We start from the raw sequence: 18,155 nt of genomic DNA, 5'->3' as shown, positions 1-18,155 counted from the left end.
TGAGTGGAAAAAGGCAAGCTAGTTCAGTCTGGGAGCAGAAAGAAATCAGACAATTGGAGGCACTTGCCAGGCTTTGAAAATGAAAGAGCTTTATTCCAAAAGTTTTTTTTTTTAAAAGCAGGGGACAACCATGATTAGAAAGTATGCTTCTAATCTTGATTGAAATAATAAACAGTTGAAATAACAACCATGATCAGTCCTCAATGTGTGAAGATTCTGTGTTTTTAAATTTTCCTATTTACATTTATTTATGATTTCCAAATTCCCATCCAAGTGCTAACCAAGCCTGACCTGCTTAGCTTCCAAGATCAGATGAGATCCAGTGTGACAGGGTGGCATGGCCATAGAAAACTCCCAAATTAATAGCTGCGATACTTTTATGCCCATTTGTGGACATTTGTAGAGTGGTGAGAAAAGTATACCATTCAGCGTTCAATATCCCAAATGTGTTTGAACAAGGAAACACTATGCTTTCTTATTTCTGCCCGCACATTGTAAAAAATTGTGTTTGTTTGGTAATCTATTTGGTAGTCTGATGTAGATCTACAGTTTTTTTGCTTTGTTGATTATTCTGTTTTATTCTAAAAAGTCCCAAAAGTGTCACACTGAAGAACTGTCCAGTGTTTCTAAGTGCCAGAAATCCATGATGTGCCTTATGAGAAAATACACACATTTAAAAGCTTTGTTCAGGTTGAGTTACAGTGTTCTTTGGCATGAGCTGAATGTCAGTGAATCATAAATATATTAAATTAGGGTTCTTCATACAGAAACACACCAAACAAGGTTATTTATTGATGAGTTGACAAAAAGATGATAACTAGAGAATCATAAAACCCAACCTTGTATTTCCCCTAAGAGTCATGACTCAGTATTTTCTCATTTAATACTTGAAGAGATTTTATAAAACAAAACTATTGGCAATAAGGAGAATCAACTGTTTATTCTTACTAAATGGTTATTGAGTTCCTGACATTATGCTAAAAGTTGTGAAATATGGAAGAGTAATATATATTTATAATAAAGTGCATGAAGCTACAGAATAGAAAATTCTAGTTGGAGGTTATCAATAGATCCTACCAATGGTGTTTTCTGAATCTGCTGACTCAATAACAGCTGGCTACCACGTATTTAACATGTATTTATAAACTCAGAGGGAAGGAATGTAGTGCTTAGCATGATGTAAATTACATAGTAAATGCTCTATTTTGAGATTCATTAATCTTATAGGATAGTGGAAATAATATTACTGCATGATCAAAGCCCCCACATACTAGAGAGCAAAATTTGACATGTCTTTACCAAAAAATCACTAATCAGGAAGAGCCTAGAACCTTTACCCCTCTATGTGCTCGTTTCGTTTGCTTGAATTCTCAGTTATATGTCAAGTAGTTCAGTGAAATGCACTGATCAATGAGAGATTAACAGATAATGCCTTACTGAGTAGAAACGCAAACCCTCTAATTTGGTGTTTACAAAATACATGCCACTATTTACACGAAACATAAGGAAATCATCTAGCTTTCCAAGTGAGAAAAAATGTTCCTGTGATCAGAAATTCACTAGTTTCATTTGCAAATACTTATATCCTTCTGCAATGCCTGTACAGTGAAAAACAAACTGACCTTGAAATGCTAATTTCAAAGAGAGGCTTTGCAGAAGGTTGTACATATTTCATTCCTACCAATTTTGTAACTCCCTGACTCACTGTAGATCACTTTGCAAACAGGATTTCATTTTTGAGTAGAAAAGTTACTGATGGCCATTAACATTTGTATTTAGTTAACAAAAATGTGAAAATACATTCACTTCCTTCAAAGAAAATAATAGAGAGAGTAACAGTTATAGTGAATAGCTTGACTTTGCCTAACAACTATACTTTTCAATATAGAAATTTGGAAGTTGTTAAGTGTGTAGTGCAGTAATAGTGTCAAAACACTTCTTTCCTGTACCACACTATGTCTTATAGACATTACTGGGATAACAGCATCATACACTTTTGACTAGAGATTTAAAAAACGTTAGCAACACATAAATACCTTTGGCGGAGTTTCAGATCCTGGGTACTCTCTCTGATCTAGTTTCTTCCAGCGATCCATTAGTTTGGTTACCATCGGTGTATTAAAATCTACCAGCTGGAATCCTGTAACATTGGCTCCACCATGTATAAACCTCTCAAGGGAAATATCTTTGAATCCCTACGAAAACCAAGATCGTGAAATTTAGTTCATTATTATACAATTCAGTTCTTCAATAATAACACAACCTTATGACCGATATGTGTATGTACATCCAAATAGATTTCTAATAAAGCAATGGCTAGAAAGAAGTGGAAAATCTAATTATGTCAATTTAACTGTGATATTCTATCATTCAAAATTCAATTCATGAGAAAAGGCTATGAACGTTTTCAGTTCAGCTCAACTCAATTATTTTGTTAATGCCTTTTATGAAGCATGGAGGGGGATATGGAGATGAATGTGATAGCACTCAGCCTCCCGCTGAGGACATAATTGACCTCTGATAGAGATACGTACAAATGTGTGGTATACGAAGGTAATATCAAGGTATTATAGTCCCCTGAGTCTATGATGGATTTGAAGAAGTTTAATTACAAAGTATGTTAAAAGAAGACAAAGCTGATGATTTGATTAGAGCAGGTAAAAGCTTTGAATCATCACAGAGTTCATTACCAGTGAAGGGAGCCAAGGATCCTTCCTGGTGTCTGTAGAGTGGGGAAAGGTGGTGCCTGCCCGGAGGAATACAAAGACTGGGAGGGAGGGTGGCCATCTCTGTTGGTTTACAGAGAGCTATCTGAATGTCAACCAGCATTTTATTTTCTATGGATCTATGCATTCATCTATCTTTGTTTCGTAAGGGGGTAATTTTTCTCCACTAGTGCCCTTCAAAACTACTCACTAAAAGGTGTAAAAATACATAAACAATTCCAAGAATGGGAGCATATCAAAGCAACGAATTAATAAAACACAAGCACTGGCTCAGATAACCCACCTCTTCACAGATACGTGAATTTATAGGAACTGTAATTTTTTTGCTTTTTCCTTAACAGTTAGAAAAGCTCTTCTTTTTAAAAAAATATGAATATGCCTGAATTTTGTTCAGTAGGTGAAGAAAGAATGTTTTGTATGTTCAAAGTAAGATGCGAAAAAATAATCCTGCAGTTATACTAAGCATCAGTGAAAACACAGGGTTACTTTTCTTCCCCAGTGTGCCTTTATCGTGCTTTTAGAACTTTAAAATGTGTTATTTTCCATTGAAGTAGTTATCTTCTTAACCTTGTATATGCATACAATTCTGTTTGGTTATGTAGGGAGACAGTAATCTGACTGCAGCTAAAAAATTATCTAGATTCAGAACCAGGTATTTGAACTCATAGCTGATATTATGTGCCCGTTACTGAGCTGAACTCATTATACGTGTTATCTTTCTGGGTGGGTGCTCACTGGAAGGCCACGAGATGCATCCTATTATTAACCTTACGTTAAGACATGACAACTTTCAGCTCAATGGGAAGAAGAAAATGTATTCAGAGTCACCCGGCACAGATAGAGCAGACAAATCTGCTTTTGAATGTGCCCTTCTTACTTGTGTGAAAATCTGAGTGTTCTTACGAAGGTGTGCGCTTTTAATTTTTTAAAATTAAAATTGTATTCCTGGGAGAGGCAAGGTGATACTGTGAAAACAAGACACAGGCCTTGACTCTCACTTCTGTTACTTTCACGCTTTAGATTTCCCACATACAGAACGAGAATGAGAGTGTTAAAGGATCTAGCACATCTACTTTGAATTAATGATAGCTATTAACCAATTCCCGCAGCAAGTATTCATTTCATGTGAACTGATTTGACTGTTCATTAGTAACATTCTCATTTCTTTGAGAAAGAGACTAGACACCAGAAAGCAGATCTATGCTTTCCAAACAGAGAGAGCACTGTCCATCAACCACTAGCCACCAAATTGGCAGTTCAACATTTGGCCGCCTCTGTCTGAGTGTAGGACAGACCCCAGGCTGGCAAATCATCCCAATGTTTTATTAAAAGTCATAGGAATTCAAATATTGCATTAGTGTCTAATTGATGGCATTATTATTTTCTTTCAGCCATGGCCAAACCAAAAGGTCTGCCAATCTTGCATAGCAATATCCACAGCTGTGGCACGTGCTGGCAAAGCTGAAGGCTTCAGTGGAATCATCTGATGTAACATCTAAACTGATGAAAAACACTCCACACTTCTCTGATTCCCTCTGGATGCTAGGCTGTAGGTAAAGGAAAAAAAATTACCACGCCGTAATTAAGAACGTCTCTCAGTTATGAATTGAATGAGTGGTGGGTGTTTCAGTTAATTTTAGCTATGTGTGTGTGAGTACAGGCAATGTTTTTTCCCCCCATATTCTTCATAATTTAATGCAGGACTTTGATAAGATCTATACTGTGAAGCAGCCTCTTTTTTAAATAACTATGTGGTGGTTATTCAGTTTCAATTTTTATTCGGGGAATATCGTGGATCTGAAAATTATAGGGTAGCATTGTAATAAAACGGGTTAGTCACAGCCACACAGGGGAATACCAGTGGTTAAGTGACTAGTGAATGAGTTCACTCCATCTCTCACCCTAGGAGCGCCCAACAGATCAGGGCAAAGGCTTTGTACTGTTTGAAATGGACCACTATATTGCTTGTATTTCATGATGGTTAAGGGCCTCCTCAGGCCCTTAAATTTGAGACATAGGGTGACAGATAAGCACCACTGGTCTTATTCTACACGTCTGTAATGTCTGGGACCCTTTTGTGCAGAACTTGGAATCCTTTTAATTTCTAGCTGTTCATAGTTGTCTGGGGGAGGATGTTTAACATGATAGGTTTCATATATCATCATGACTATTAATGCAAATGTGTAAATCCATCACATCATTATAGGCATTCAATAAGTGCATGTCTTTTAAGGCTTATTCAATTTAGATATTTTTCTGCCGTGCTTTGTGTGTCAGGGTCACTGGTTGATTAAATCACATTGAGACAGCACTGATAACGTGAACAGAAGGAAGAACAACGAGGCTGGGGGAACATCTCTCACTATCTTTTAAATTTAGTTTTTCAGAAAATATACTTTTACTGACATGTAGATAGATGGTAGAATCAGACACTGTCATCGAAACAATTGAGAAGCATAGGAAGCAAAAAGGAAAATATAAAACAGTGCCTCTAAATTGGCAGAATATGAAGTCATTGCACTTAAAAAGAACTGCTAGATTGCAGGTTTTAACTGTGTCTAACCCCTATTCTGAAATTAGCCAGACACCTACGGCAGGTAAGTCACTTCTCACTGCTTTTTCAGCCTGGGGCCGATGAAAAAATTTAAGCAGGGAAATGAAGTAATCACAGTTGTCTTTAAAAACTGACAGCAAAATGAAAGAAGTAGAGAAGAGAAAATCTTGGGGCAAACAGGGAAAGCTATTTTCTTATTTAAATACTTATAAAAACATGAAATGCACCAACAGACAGATAAGGCTTCTCTGCTTCTAACTCTCCTGGAAATTTCTAGAACAGACCCCAATCTATTGAGATACCATGTGGCTTTTACCAATACCTCTAGGCTGTGCTACAAACCACATGCAAGACCTAGAAAGCAAACGATTTCAGCAATTTCTTATTGCAAGTTTTATTCATCTTTGTGTGCAATTCCTAATAATAATAACAATGATAATCACAGAAAGTTTTTGGAAGCTGTAGAGGGTCATAATCATTTATTTGGCTGTTAATCCTAGCTCACATTAGTCAGTTGGTATCAACTCTCTGGACATTTTTGGGCTCTGAACAAACCTAGGCTTGAGAAATAAGATGAGGGATTGTCACTCTTCTGGCTTGACTAGCGGTGACTCTCCAGCACGTTGCTACAGCTGCAATGATTAGGAATGTCTTTGCGACATGGAAACCATCAATCTATTCCCAGCTCATTAGGATGTAATGATGCTTTAACTAAATGAGAGTTAATTGAAGAAGATAAATCCAACTTGTTGGTAGTGATAAGAAACATTCACAATCCACTTGCACTTCACTGAGAAAGATACTGAATATGATTTGATAAATTAAATCTGCCTGCTATATCTCAGCCAAAGATTTTTTTTTAATTTAAAGATTTATTTATTTTTATTATAAAGGTGGATATACAGAGAGGAGGAGAGACAGAGAGGAAGATCTTCCCTCTGATGGCTAACTCCCCAAGTGACCACAACAGCTGGAGCTGAGCCAGGAGCCAGGAGCCTCTTCCAGTCTCTAACATGGGTGTAGCTGCCCAGGGATTTCAGTCATTTTCCATTGTTTTTCCAGAACATAAAAACAGGGAGCGCGTTTGGATCTGGGATGTCAGCGCTTGCAGGCTAAGGATTCGCCTTCTGAGCCAGTAAGTTGGTCCCTCTGTAACACTTTCAAATGAGTTAATCTGTAAAAAATAATCTCTTATTTTTCCGGAGTCTTTGTTTCTGGCACATTTAAATATACTAGGTTTTTGTTATTAGCCTTGTAGTCTACAACATTGCTGAACTTACCACTTCAATAACTATTTTTGATTGCTTAGCATTTTTATATATTAAATCTTCTGCCTTCTCAATGTTCATATTCTGTTTCTTCCTTGCCTAAATGTCCTTGCTAGAACTTTGAATGCAATGTTCAATAGAAGTGGCAAGAGGATCCATTATTGTTTTTGATCTTAGGGGAAAATTATTCAATTCTTTAACATTAAGCATAATGCTAATATAATGTTTCGTTTTGATCTGAATTCACTTCTTATTGGAAATCCTAGCACATAGCTCTCAAGAAATAGTTGTTGACTGTCTAAATGAAGTTAAAACCACTCTAGTGTTTTGGGTAATATTTCTTTAATGATAAGTGAATGCATCAATAGAACCATATTAGTATACTGCAATGTAGGTATATGCAAATCAATAGGCCTAATTATGCTACAAAGGTATACATTTTATATTGTAAACTATATATGGTATGGTATCATTTCTAACAAGCAAAAATGTTTTTCCACTTTATATATCAATACTTTAGACAGTATAAATATGCTGTCATCTTCTAGGGCTATGATGACAGGTCATGGTACTTATTTGAGTACTATATATGCTGTTTTCCATTCCAATTTGGTTTATTCATTCTAGTTGTTCATATCAGCAATCATTTCCGGAATAAGAATTCTAAGGTATTGATAGCTTCCTGAATTCTGTTGTTTACAAAGAGTTGATGTTAAAACCCTGCTTATACTCTAAAAATAATTTAAAAATCTCACTGTATTGTGAGTGCAGATATATCACAGTCATAAGCCACTTTATGACTGCTGCTGGAACGTACTCACTTTTAGATTTATGTTTTTACAGAGAAATACGAAAACATCCCACTAAAAGCAATGGGAAATACACATCAAAATTATTCGTTATTCTCATGATAAATGATTAAGCTGCAAGATTATATTTTATTAAGTATTAAGGAACAAAATGCAATGACTCCAGTCTATTTCTGTGTTTTACTATATCAGTTCCACAATATGGTTCTCTAAATCTGAGAATTCCAATGTAAGATCTGAATCTTTTGGCATCCCTTGGTTCATTACCTGCTTTAAGCACAAGATGCTTATTCTAGAAATGTGAAAGAGAAGAAAACATCCTGAACTTTTCTAGGATAAACCACTTCTAGTATCAAATCCTTATGACAGGTAGTACTCCAATAAAAAACAAAAAGAAAAGGATGACAAAATACTTAGAATTCTTTCAGACAAACAAACAAACCAAAAAAACCCAAACTAAAAAAGACTTATCTCAGCCCTTTAAGATTTCACAAGCTGCATATATCTTTTTTCATTCGGCATTTATGTGTGATATTTATAAGCCTGACAATTGAAAATTGATCTATTATTTGATGCAGCTATCCCACTCCTGGGAATATATCCAAAGGAAGTGAAATCTGCATGTGAAAAGTGACTTGCAACCATATATTTATATTAGCACAATTCACAATAGTGAAGACATGGAAACAACCCAGATGCCTGTCAAAATGAAAATGGGTAAAGAAACCATGGTACATCTACTCCATGGAATACTACTCAGCCATTAAAAAGAATAAAATTCTACCTTTTGCAACAAAATGGTCTCAACTGAAGACCATTATGTTAGATGAAATAAATCAATCTGGAAAGGACACATGTCATATTTTCCCTCATATAAGGGAACTTTCATGCAAAATACAGAACAAATAGATATATAAGTAAACATGTGTACACATTTATTCTTATGGATGAACTATATAGTGGAGATTAGCATACTGGGAAGTGAAGATATGTTGCAGTAGAATATTCCTGAATAAAAGGAGGATGTCCAATGAAACTGTTAAATATACCTTGACAATATGTTAGATTTCCTACCATCGTCTATACATACAATGCTATAATATACTTAAATAACAGAATGTTGGACTTGCGAGTGTTGCTGAGGTACTATTCTATTGTAACAACATGGAGAGAAACAGTGGATGAGGAGAATAAGGAAGTAAGAAGGGAGGTGGAGAGGAAATCCATGTACCTTCAAAACTGCATCATGGGAAATAATAATAAAAAATACAAAAGTAAGTAAAAGAACCAGGGGAGAATAATTTGTATAATACAGATGAGGATAATCCCCATAATAAAGGGTTGCTTATGTAGTCATTTTATTGTTATTTTTAAATTTGAGGATATAATTAATCAGTTTACCCAACTATTGACAGCATTTATGAATGCAGTACCATTAATCTTTGAGATAGTTAAAAAAATTATTATTCAATAATGGTGACATCACGGCAAAATAAATAAAATAAAAACAATCATGATTAACTTTAAAGGTTTCTGGAAGATATTGACCTATTCTGCATAAAAATAAATTCTGAATTCTACAATATATGTATGGTAATCATTGGAAAAAAGTACTCTGAGTTATAAAAAGCTGAGTATTGTGGTCTGACTATTCCCCTGAGTATTTGCTTAAGGCACAGTGAGAGGGAATGCTTGAGTAACTCTGCGACAAATAGAAAATAAAGAATTCTTACCAAGTTTGCAATGATATAATGGTAGCCTTTGACATGCTTTCCAACGCTGACAATCTGCAAAGAGACAAGAAAACAGGTGACAATCAATTTAATTTTATTTGAAGGTTAGTTTCAAAGAATGAAATTATGGCATGATTCCTTGTGGAACTGTGAATGGAAGGCTATGAAATTCTCCATAAAAATGATGTAGCTTAATTATGAGACTAAAAATAACTAAAGTTAGAAAGAACATATTACGTCAATCATACTTAACAATGACCAATTGTGTCACCATACCTACTGTAGAAAATATTGCACAAGTGTTTTGAGCCATGATTTATCTGCTGCTTGCAAAGGTCACAATCTTTATCAGAGTGTCTGGGGTCAAGTCCCAGTTCTGCTTTCAATGTCTTTTTTTTTTTTTAAATTCACGTATCTCATAGATACATTTCCCCGAAGATAATCATACTTCCTTCTCCTTTTCTCCTCCCTCAATCTTTCTCCTCTTTATATTTTTTAATTATTACAAAAACATAATTCCCACTTACTTTATTATTATGGGTTTAAGCACTATTAGCCATAACATTCAACAAGTTAAAGTTAAAACAAGGACTAAAAGTGCACATCCTAGAGGGTCGTAGTTGATGGCTCAAGTACAAGGGTCCCTGTTAAACTACCTGGGACACCAAATTTGACTCGATGGATTCTAGCTTTTCTTGTCTCATGCCCAGTGATTAGAAGCCGTTTGGAGAACGAGCCAGTGAATAATGAATCTCTGTGCTTTTCTGCATTCCAAGTAAAACTTAAAGTAAATAATGTTAATTACAATTCTTAATGAGTATTTTTGTTCACAGCCACATTCATAGGAATAAAGCAGTATGATTTTTACGCGCTTTAATAATCAAAGAAAAATTGTTTTTTTTTTTAGCATTTTACTAACTTCTAAAAATAATTTTTTGTATTGAAATAACTTTAAAAGATAAGACCTCTTAAACCTAGAATAGATGGCTACAAAGTCATTTTCTATGCATGGCTTATTGGTGGGATGAAATTTCTGCTCCTTTGTGTTTTGATTGTGTTTAAGTCCACCTCTTTGTCTTAAAAATTTGCAACTTCGGTGAAATTGATTTGGATTTATAATTTTTGTTTTAAAATTATTGTTAAGGATCTTCTGTGTTTATGAAGAGTGACTTTGAACGATTCTAAAGCGTTCTCAGCCAGTATCCCTCCAAAGGAGGTTTTGTGTCTGCTTCTACCATATGCTACCATGTTGGGGCACTGGTGTAAGGCCCCCTTTACAATGATGCCTCAGCTTCCAGATTCTCAGATGTGAGTGTGTAGTATAAGTTCAAAATACAATGTGCATAAAGATGAAGCCTAGGCCAAGACAAAAACACTTCCTTCAGTCGCTGTACTAATGACAACTTTTTCCCTACTATATCCTTTTTTTTTTCCTTTTAAAGATTTTATTTGAAAGGCAGAGTTACACAGAGAAAGAGCGCGGGAAGACAGAGAGCTCTCTCGTTTGCTGGTTCACTCTGCTCATGTGTACCATGATTAGCAAAGCCAGTCTGAAGCCAGGAGCCAGAAGGACCTTCTTCCAGTCTCCCAAGAGGGTGTAGGTGCCCAAGCAATGGAGGCATCCTCCACAGCCTTCCCAGGCCATTAGCAGGGAGCAGGATCAGAAGTGGAGCTGACGCCCATGAGGGACGCTGGAGCCACAGGTGAAGGTGTGGTTTGCCACACCACTGTGCTGGCTTCTCTACTCCAGTCTCATTCTGTGCTGTTTTCCTCGAGGTCTGGATTTATGTGGGATCAATGACTAAAACCTTGATGAGGCACAAAGCTGCTGATTTTTGGTATCTGTTTGAACTTTTATTAGGCTACCCAAACTAGCACTTCTTTATCACAACTACCTTTCATTCTTCATTTCTGAAGATTTTTCCTTCCCTTCTTAGAAGTTCACCTATGCATTTGTAATATTTTGCATAGCACCACTGCATGTTTTATCCTGCTAGATTTATGGAGTCCCTGTTTTCCAACTGAACTCCTTTGAGAGTAATGTCATGAAGATAAGGGCAGGTAATAAATAGATGGAATTATAAAGAGAGTTCAGCAAAGAGGTAAGATTCATAAATCATACTGGGTCATCCAAATCTGAGGATTTTAGTATAGCTGGAACAGGCCTGAAGCATTTTATTCCATGAGAGGCGAAAAAATAGCTTGTGCAAAGACAATTATCAGAGACTCTTGACAGTTCTCTGACAGGAAGTTGCGCTCTGTTATCGAAACTGTTCGAGATCCACAGTGTTTGGCCTCAGCAGGGATTGTCTCCAGCCTGCAAGCCGTTATTTATCTCTTACTGACTCACTATAACTTTCTCCAGTGTGACTATTTATGCTTTGTACTATTTCTAGACACCCATACTCACTCTGCTTCTTAACCTCCTCTGCTTGTGGTATCTGAGTGACGGTAATCATAAGCCTATGGCAATTTGTAAAAAAATAAAATTGAATTTTTAAGGAGAAAATACTTGTAAGTGCTTTACTAACACACAACTAGTGGAAATTTTGCACTAGGTATTTCCAAAAAGATATAATTACCAGTTCTAGATTACTTACTAATGACCTGTAATAATGTATTCTATTTTCAAATGATGAAAAAAAAATAAAGAACTAAATTTTGTCCAGGAAGTTTTATGAAGCTTGGCCTGTACCCACATCCTGGGGCCTGAGGCACTCACAGGGCGGGGCTCTGAAGATTCATTTACCTGGCTGATGATGCTGGAGAAATTACCATCGGTCCTGTCCTGAGCCAGGTCCTATCTGGGAGAAAGCAAATGTAGTGCCCAATTGGCTGCGAAGGCTCCATTATCTTTAAACAATAGTCAGCAGTCAGTGCTACACGAGGCAGACATATCTAAAGTCCCATCCTGGTCTCTCTGTCAAGAATTTACAGCCAGATGGAAACTTCTTCGTGAAAAAAAAAATAATAATAAAAAAAATAAAGTAAAAAGTGAAATCCCACTTACACTTCAGAATAAGGTGTCCTACAGAGTGTAAAGTTGCTGTAAATGATTGTACAAAACTGACTTCAAGGCTGCAGTTCAAAATGGCTTTCATCTTTTCAAGGAAAGCGAAGAATTTCTCATGTAGAAAAATCAATCTGAAAGGCTTGATTTTGAAAGCAAACCAAACCTCATTACTTCATCATATGTTTGAATTTATGGTTTTATAAACTAGGTAAAGAAAATTTGAGATGAAAGATAAAAATATAAAATAATAGCCCTGTCTTCACACAAATGTGGTTGGCTAAGTAATCGTGGGGAAAACAATGCATAAGATTTACAAAAATAAGTAAAGCTTTTTATAAAGACTGAAAAACATAGCAGTAGAACATCCTTCATCTTTTTGCCAGAAGTTTAGAATGCAGCTAGATAATGAATAATGATCAAGTGTTTTTCTAGTGTTTGCCAGGAAGGACACAACTTACACTGATCGTCATTTTCAAAGAAGTCCCTGTTCATGAAAACAAACCCTTAAGAGAAGTGAATAATTTATTCCTTTAATTACTTTTTTAATTTTCCCCAAGAAATTAACAATTGTTTCAAAATATCTATGGTGATACCAGACAATTCAATTTTCAAATTAGGCTATTTGTAATTTGATAAGACAAGTAGTATTAGACCTATGTGTATTGACAAAGGTGCAAGTGTTTTATTTTAAACATACTCTGGCAAAGCCATTCTTGATTACTGTCACTTCTAAGTCTTTTTTTTTTTAAGGCAGATTTACATAGAGAAAGATCTTCTGTCCACTGGTTCACACTCTAAGTGTCCACAACTGCCGGAGCTGAGCCTATCCGAAGTCAGGAACCTGGAGCTTTCTTGTTTTTGCATCTCCCATGTGGGTGCAGGGCCCCAAGGCTTTGAACCATCCTCAACTGCCTGCCCAGGTCACAAGCAGGAGCTGGATGGGAAGTGGAGCAGCCGGAACATGAACCAGTGCCCATTTGAAATCCTGGTAGTTACAAGGTGAGGATTTAGCCACTAGGCTATCAGGAGGGGTCCTAAATCTTTCTTTCTTAATTGATGTTGAGTAACATCAAATCTAGAACTAATATCTACTATGATTCCTATTTTCCATGTAATCTAGCTCAACAAATGTCATGGGTAAGTTTAGGCCTAGGATATAGCAAGATTTATAAAGATATGTAAGTCAGTATTGCTGTTAGAAGTATGTTTACCATTTCTGTCTTATCTCCCAACCTGTCAAAAAATCCTTTGGTTTCCTCCTTTCAGTTCACAGATTTTAGGTCATTTTTACACATGACTCTCATAATTGTACTAATTAATAAACTGAGAACCCTACAACTGATGTAATATGAAAGAGTCCTAGAACTATAAGCTAAAGATCAAGTGTTGAAATTCAGGTAATTTCCAGTCTTGTGTTCTTTCCATGATGTCCCTGTATCCCATTACAGTAACACATTTTGAAGAACTGATATCCTTCTCTGTTAGTGAAGCTAGTTCTAAAATTCTGCATCTATCAAGCTTGTATAATATGATTCTCATTATGGCACCTTGAATAACTCTTACCAGCACTTCATTTTGATTTAATGGCATTTTAATTTAGGGCTTTAAGATATATGCAGAGCTATGTAAAAGATTCTATGGCATTTATTATTATAAATTTTAAATTAAAAAAGTTTAGAAATATGGTCTCTTAAATATATATCATGTAAGAAATAATGTACAAGTAATTCTAATGGGATGAAGATGGGTACTTTGCTTTTATAAAGGAACACATTAAGTGAATATGGTTATTAATGGTGAAGTCTAGGTTCCGTCCCAGGTCTGTTGATACAATTTCCATATTGCTTTCACTGCACTGTGTTTCCTTTGTCAGATCATAGCAATTCAGGAAAATGACTTGTTCATTGAAGAGTGACGTTCTATACCACATTAGGTAATGAATAAATGTCAACCTTGTTCAATGACAAAAAAAACATTTTCTCATAATGAAACAAGGATATAATTCCTTTTATTTTTGCGTAAATAATCTCCCAACAGAATATGTTTTTGTTGGAATACCAGCATATACATAAGTTGCTGTCTACCTAATGCTATTTTGCAAGATGTTGGGACAGAGATACACAGACAGAGAGACATTTGGCAAAATTCAATTCAACTGTCTAGATCTGTAATTTTTCATCTATTCATGGTACAGCTAATTAGTACACAAAGTTGCAAACTGTGCATTTGATTTTGCATAGTTTCTACTTTATCAGGTTTATAATTAAAATCAAACTTCAGTGTCCAATGCCATCATGTAGTAGGCTAACCCTTCGCTTGTGCAGCCAGCATCCTAAATGAATGCCAGTTTAGTTCTGGCTGTTCCCCTACTGATCTAGCTCTCTGCTTGTGGCCTGGAAAAACAGTGGAGGATAGCTCAAATCCTTGGGATCCTGCAACTATGTGGGAGACTCAGAGGAAGTTCCTGGCTCCCGACTTCAGATCAATTTAGCTCCAGTCATTTTGTGTGTGTGTGTGTGTGTGTGTGTTTTACACTTCATCTGTTAGAAAATCCTTTTTATGTGTGACAGATACAAAGTAATTAAATAGAAGTACAGCATAATAATAAATACATTGTACATTATTCTCTCTGAAAACAAGAATTTTATAAGTAGTTGTATATATCGTAAGGTTAAATATATTAATCAGAAAATAATCACACGTCTTCATTTTCCGAAATGCCTGTGATTGGACATATAATTATTAAGTAAATCCCAGAACTGGCCTTGTGGGGCGGTTAGTTGGGTTGCCACTTGTGATAGCAGCCTCCCATGGCCCCTGGCTAATGGGACTCAGAGGGTGGGAAAGGATGGCTCACTTGTGTAAGGGATCTGAATGGAGTGCCTAGCTCCTGGTTTTGGCTGGGGCCACCCCTGGCTGTTGTGTCTATTTGGGGAGTGAACCAGAGGATGGAAAATCTGTCTCTCTCTATTATTAGGCCTTTCAAATAAATCAGTCAGTCTCAAAAAATGAGGAAATACCCCTTTTTGGTTTATAAAGAAAACATGAAAGAATCAGTGGTGATGGGAATAAAACCTGTTTTCTAATGTCACATGTGTGTTCAAGGGACATACAATTTTGTGGAAATATTTGCCTGAAAATTAAGGTCAAATATGTTCACAGTGAGACACAACTGTCTAAATAGACAGTATAAACATGATGGGACAACAGTGTTGATGGGAGTGGATGGTGTTATAATCCAGTCAACTGGAGACTGTGTGGTTTGCTAACCCTCAAAGAAGAGAGTGACAGGGCCTGGAGCGATGGCGTAGTGGTTAAAGTTCTTGCCTTGAATGTGCCAGGATCCCATATGGGCGCCGGTTCTAGTCCTGGTGGCCCCACTTTCCATCCAGCTCCTTGCTTGTGGTCTGGGAAAGCAGTCGAGGACAGCCCGCAGCCTTGGGATCCTGCACCCATGTGGGAGACCTGGAAGAAGCTCCTGCCTCCTGGTTTCACATTGACTTAGCTCCAGCTGTTGTGGTCACTTGCAGAGTGAATTAAAGGACAGAAGATCTTCCTCTCTGTCTCTCCTCCTCTCTGTATATCTGACTTAGCAATAAAAATAAAACAATTCTTTTTTTTTTTTTTAAAAAAAAGAAGAGGGTGACATAGGACATGGTTTCTGGAAGCTGCTGTTCACATATTATGACTCCATTTTATTCTTATGCTGTCACAGAACTTTTCTTTACACTATAAGAAAAATCACCTGGGCTATTACCTCCCACTTTACTTTTCTAAATCAAAATTTCCCTATTAGTCTATCAAGCAAATAAAATTTTAAGAGATTGCTGTAAAAGAAAACATGTTCTGTGGCCAGGTATGCAAGAAACACTAGCTTATACAAGGCTTAAAAGTTCTTTTTTATATAGAAATTTTTTGGAGACTTTAATATGCTAATGTGCACTGGAATCTCAAGAGCCAACATGCCGTTCTCCAGAACATTCTTAATCACTTTTTAAGACATCTCCCTGTAACATTACCTTCCATTTCACTCCCCTGCTTCCTTAGCTCTCACATGCATTGCAGACTTTATGTTGCCTTAGCATAAACATAAGTGTTGCTTTTCCTTATTTCCCTTCAGTATGATTATTCTTTTGAGTGTTAATTTCTTAATTTTTAGCTGCTTGAAAGGCAGAGGAAGGGAGGGAGAGCGAGAGCGAGAGAGAGAGAGAGAGAGAGAGAGAGAGAGAGAGAAAGAGAAATATGAGAAGCTACTCATGGGATTGCTTCTTAAATACTTGGAAAAAAAAATCAGTGCTGAGCAAGTGAAAGAAGTCAGGAGCCCAGCACTCAACCTGTGCCTCCTTCTCGGTGGGGAACCCAATCAACTAAGCCATTATTTTCTCTCTCCTGATACGCTAATTATCTATACCAGAGCAAAAACTCAACTGAACCACTTCAGCTCATCTGTCTGTTTGAAAGCCTAGAGTTACAGAAAAGTCAGAGGGAGAGACAAGATCTTCCATTTGCCAGTCCACTCCCCAAATGGCAGCAATCGCTGTAATTGGAACAGGCCAAAGCCAGGAACCAGGAACTTCACCAGGGTTTCTCGTCTGTATGCAGTGGGGTCATGTCTCGCTGCCTTCCCAGCCATGATTGCAGGGAGCTGGATGGAAGTGAAGAGTGGTGACTTGAATAGGGCTACAAATGCGATGCTAGAGAAACAGGCAGCGACTTTTCCTGTTAGACCACAATGCCAGTCCCATTCAAAAATATTTAAAGTAAGTTCTGCTTATACTTTTAGTGTAGATACTATGTCACTATTTAAGAACCTCAGTTAGTACTTTTTCTTAATAGACTTTGAAATTTACATTACATAATTATGTTCAATGGCTGAAAGTTTGATCAATTATGATGTAATATGTAATATATAGGATTCCAGTGTTACTGTCTTTATTTCTATTCCAGTAAAACTCTTTCTTTGTATTTGGCCTTATCTGGGTTTGTCACACTATAGTTAGGAAATAAGAGACAGATTTCTTTGAGGTAGATTCATAGAAAGAACACAAACATAAGATTTCTTGTGTAGCTTATAGTAAGGACTTTCCAAGTAAACATATATACTTGTTCAAATACATAAGTGTATTATTAATTCTAAACTAAACAAAAGATCATAAGCATAAAGAGGGAAAGGAGACAAAAGTTACCACTTCCTAACAAAGTATATTGATACTTTGTAAACATGTAATATTTACAAACTCAGTGTAGCAAACTCATCAGTATTTTACTTATATTTTATTATTGGCCAGTCAAAATTTTAAAAACTGTTATCCATATTGATTAACAGTATTGTTAAAATAATTCCCAGAAATTCTCCATTTATAAATCAATCAGTTCATTTATAAGTCTAAAAATTTTTATCGACAGAAATAATTTGATGGTGCGGGAGCAGCACTATAATTTAACAAGTTAAACCCCCAACTGTGGTCCCAGCATTCCATGTGGGCAGCCTTTTGTGTCCTGGCTGCTCCACTTCTGATTCAGCTCTCTACTTGTAGCCTGGAGAAGCAGCAGAGGATGGCCCAAGTCCTTGGATCTGTACCCATGTAGGTAGGAGTCCTGGAGGAAACTTCAGGCTTCAGATTAGATCAGCTTCAGTCATTGTGGCAATTTAGGAAATGAACTAGTGGATGATGTCTCTTGATCTCTCATTCTTTGCCTTTAACTCTATTTTTCAAATAAAGATAAATCTTTTAAAAAGGAAAAATAATGGAAATAATGAATCCCTAAATTATGTTCATATCACGGAAAACTAAGAGATTAACATGTTTAACAAAACTTTTCATTATCTCCACTTTGTATTATCTATCTATCTATCTATCTATCTATCTATCTATCATAATTTTCTGTGGCTCCACCTGTGAAATATAAGCTCCAGGGCTGAGGATTTTATTGAGCTTATGACACTGCCTGGTCTGTAACAGACAGTTAATAGATGTCACACAAATGAACTGATACATGAGTATAAATGCGGGCATAAAAAGAAGCATATAAAGTATATCTTTGTCACCAG

The 18,155-nt window shown here is 36.3% G+C and overlaps 1 protein-coding gene across 3 annotated transcripts in view; it reads right to left on the bottom strand.

Moving 5' to 3' along the window:
• GRIA4 (glutamate ionotropic receptor AMPA type subunit 4) overlaps positions 1-18,155 on the bottom strand; it is a 307,867-nt gene that overhangs the window by 65,502 nt on the left and 224,210 nt on the right. For all 3 annotated transcript variants that reach the window (XM_040977238.1, XM_040977237.1, XM_040977239.1), the window contains 2 exons: positions 9,091-9,144; positions 2,037-2,195 (listed from right to left, as the gene is read on the bottom strand). In XM_040977238.1, the coding sequence (XP_040833172.1) occupies positions 2,037-2,195; positions 9,091-9,144 (213 nt within the window). The remainder of the gene's footprint in view (positions 1-2,036; positions 2,196-9,090; positions 9,145-18,155) is intronic.

The sequence above is a fragment of the Ochotona curzoniae genome, unplaced genomic scaffold (assembly GCF_017591425.1).
Source record: "Ochotona curzoniae isolate NIBS_2020 unplaced genomic scaffold, NIBS_Ocur_1.0 contig_2723, whole genome shotgun sequence".
Lineage (NCBI taxonomy): Eukaryota > Metazoa > Chordata > Mammalia > Lagomorpha > Ochotonidae > Ochotona > Ochotona curzoniae.
Note: the sequence above shows the minus strand (reverse complement) of the source record. Positions and strands in the feature narration are given on the sequence as shown.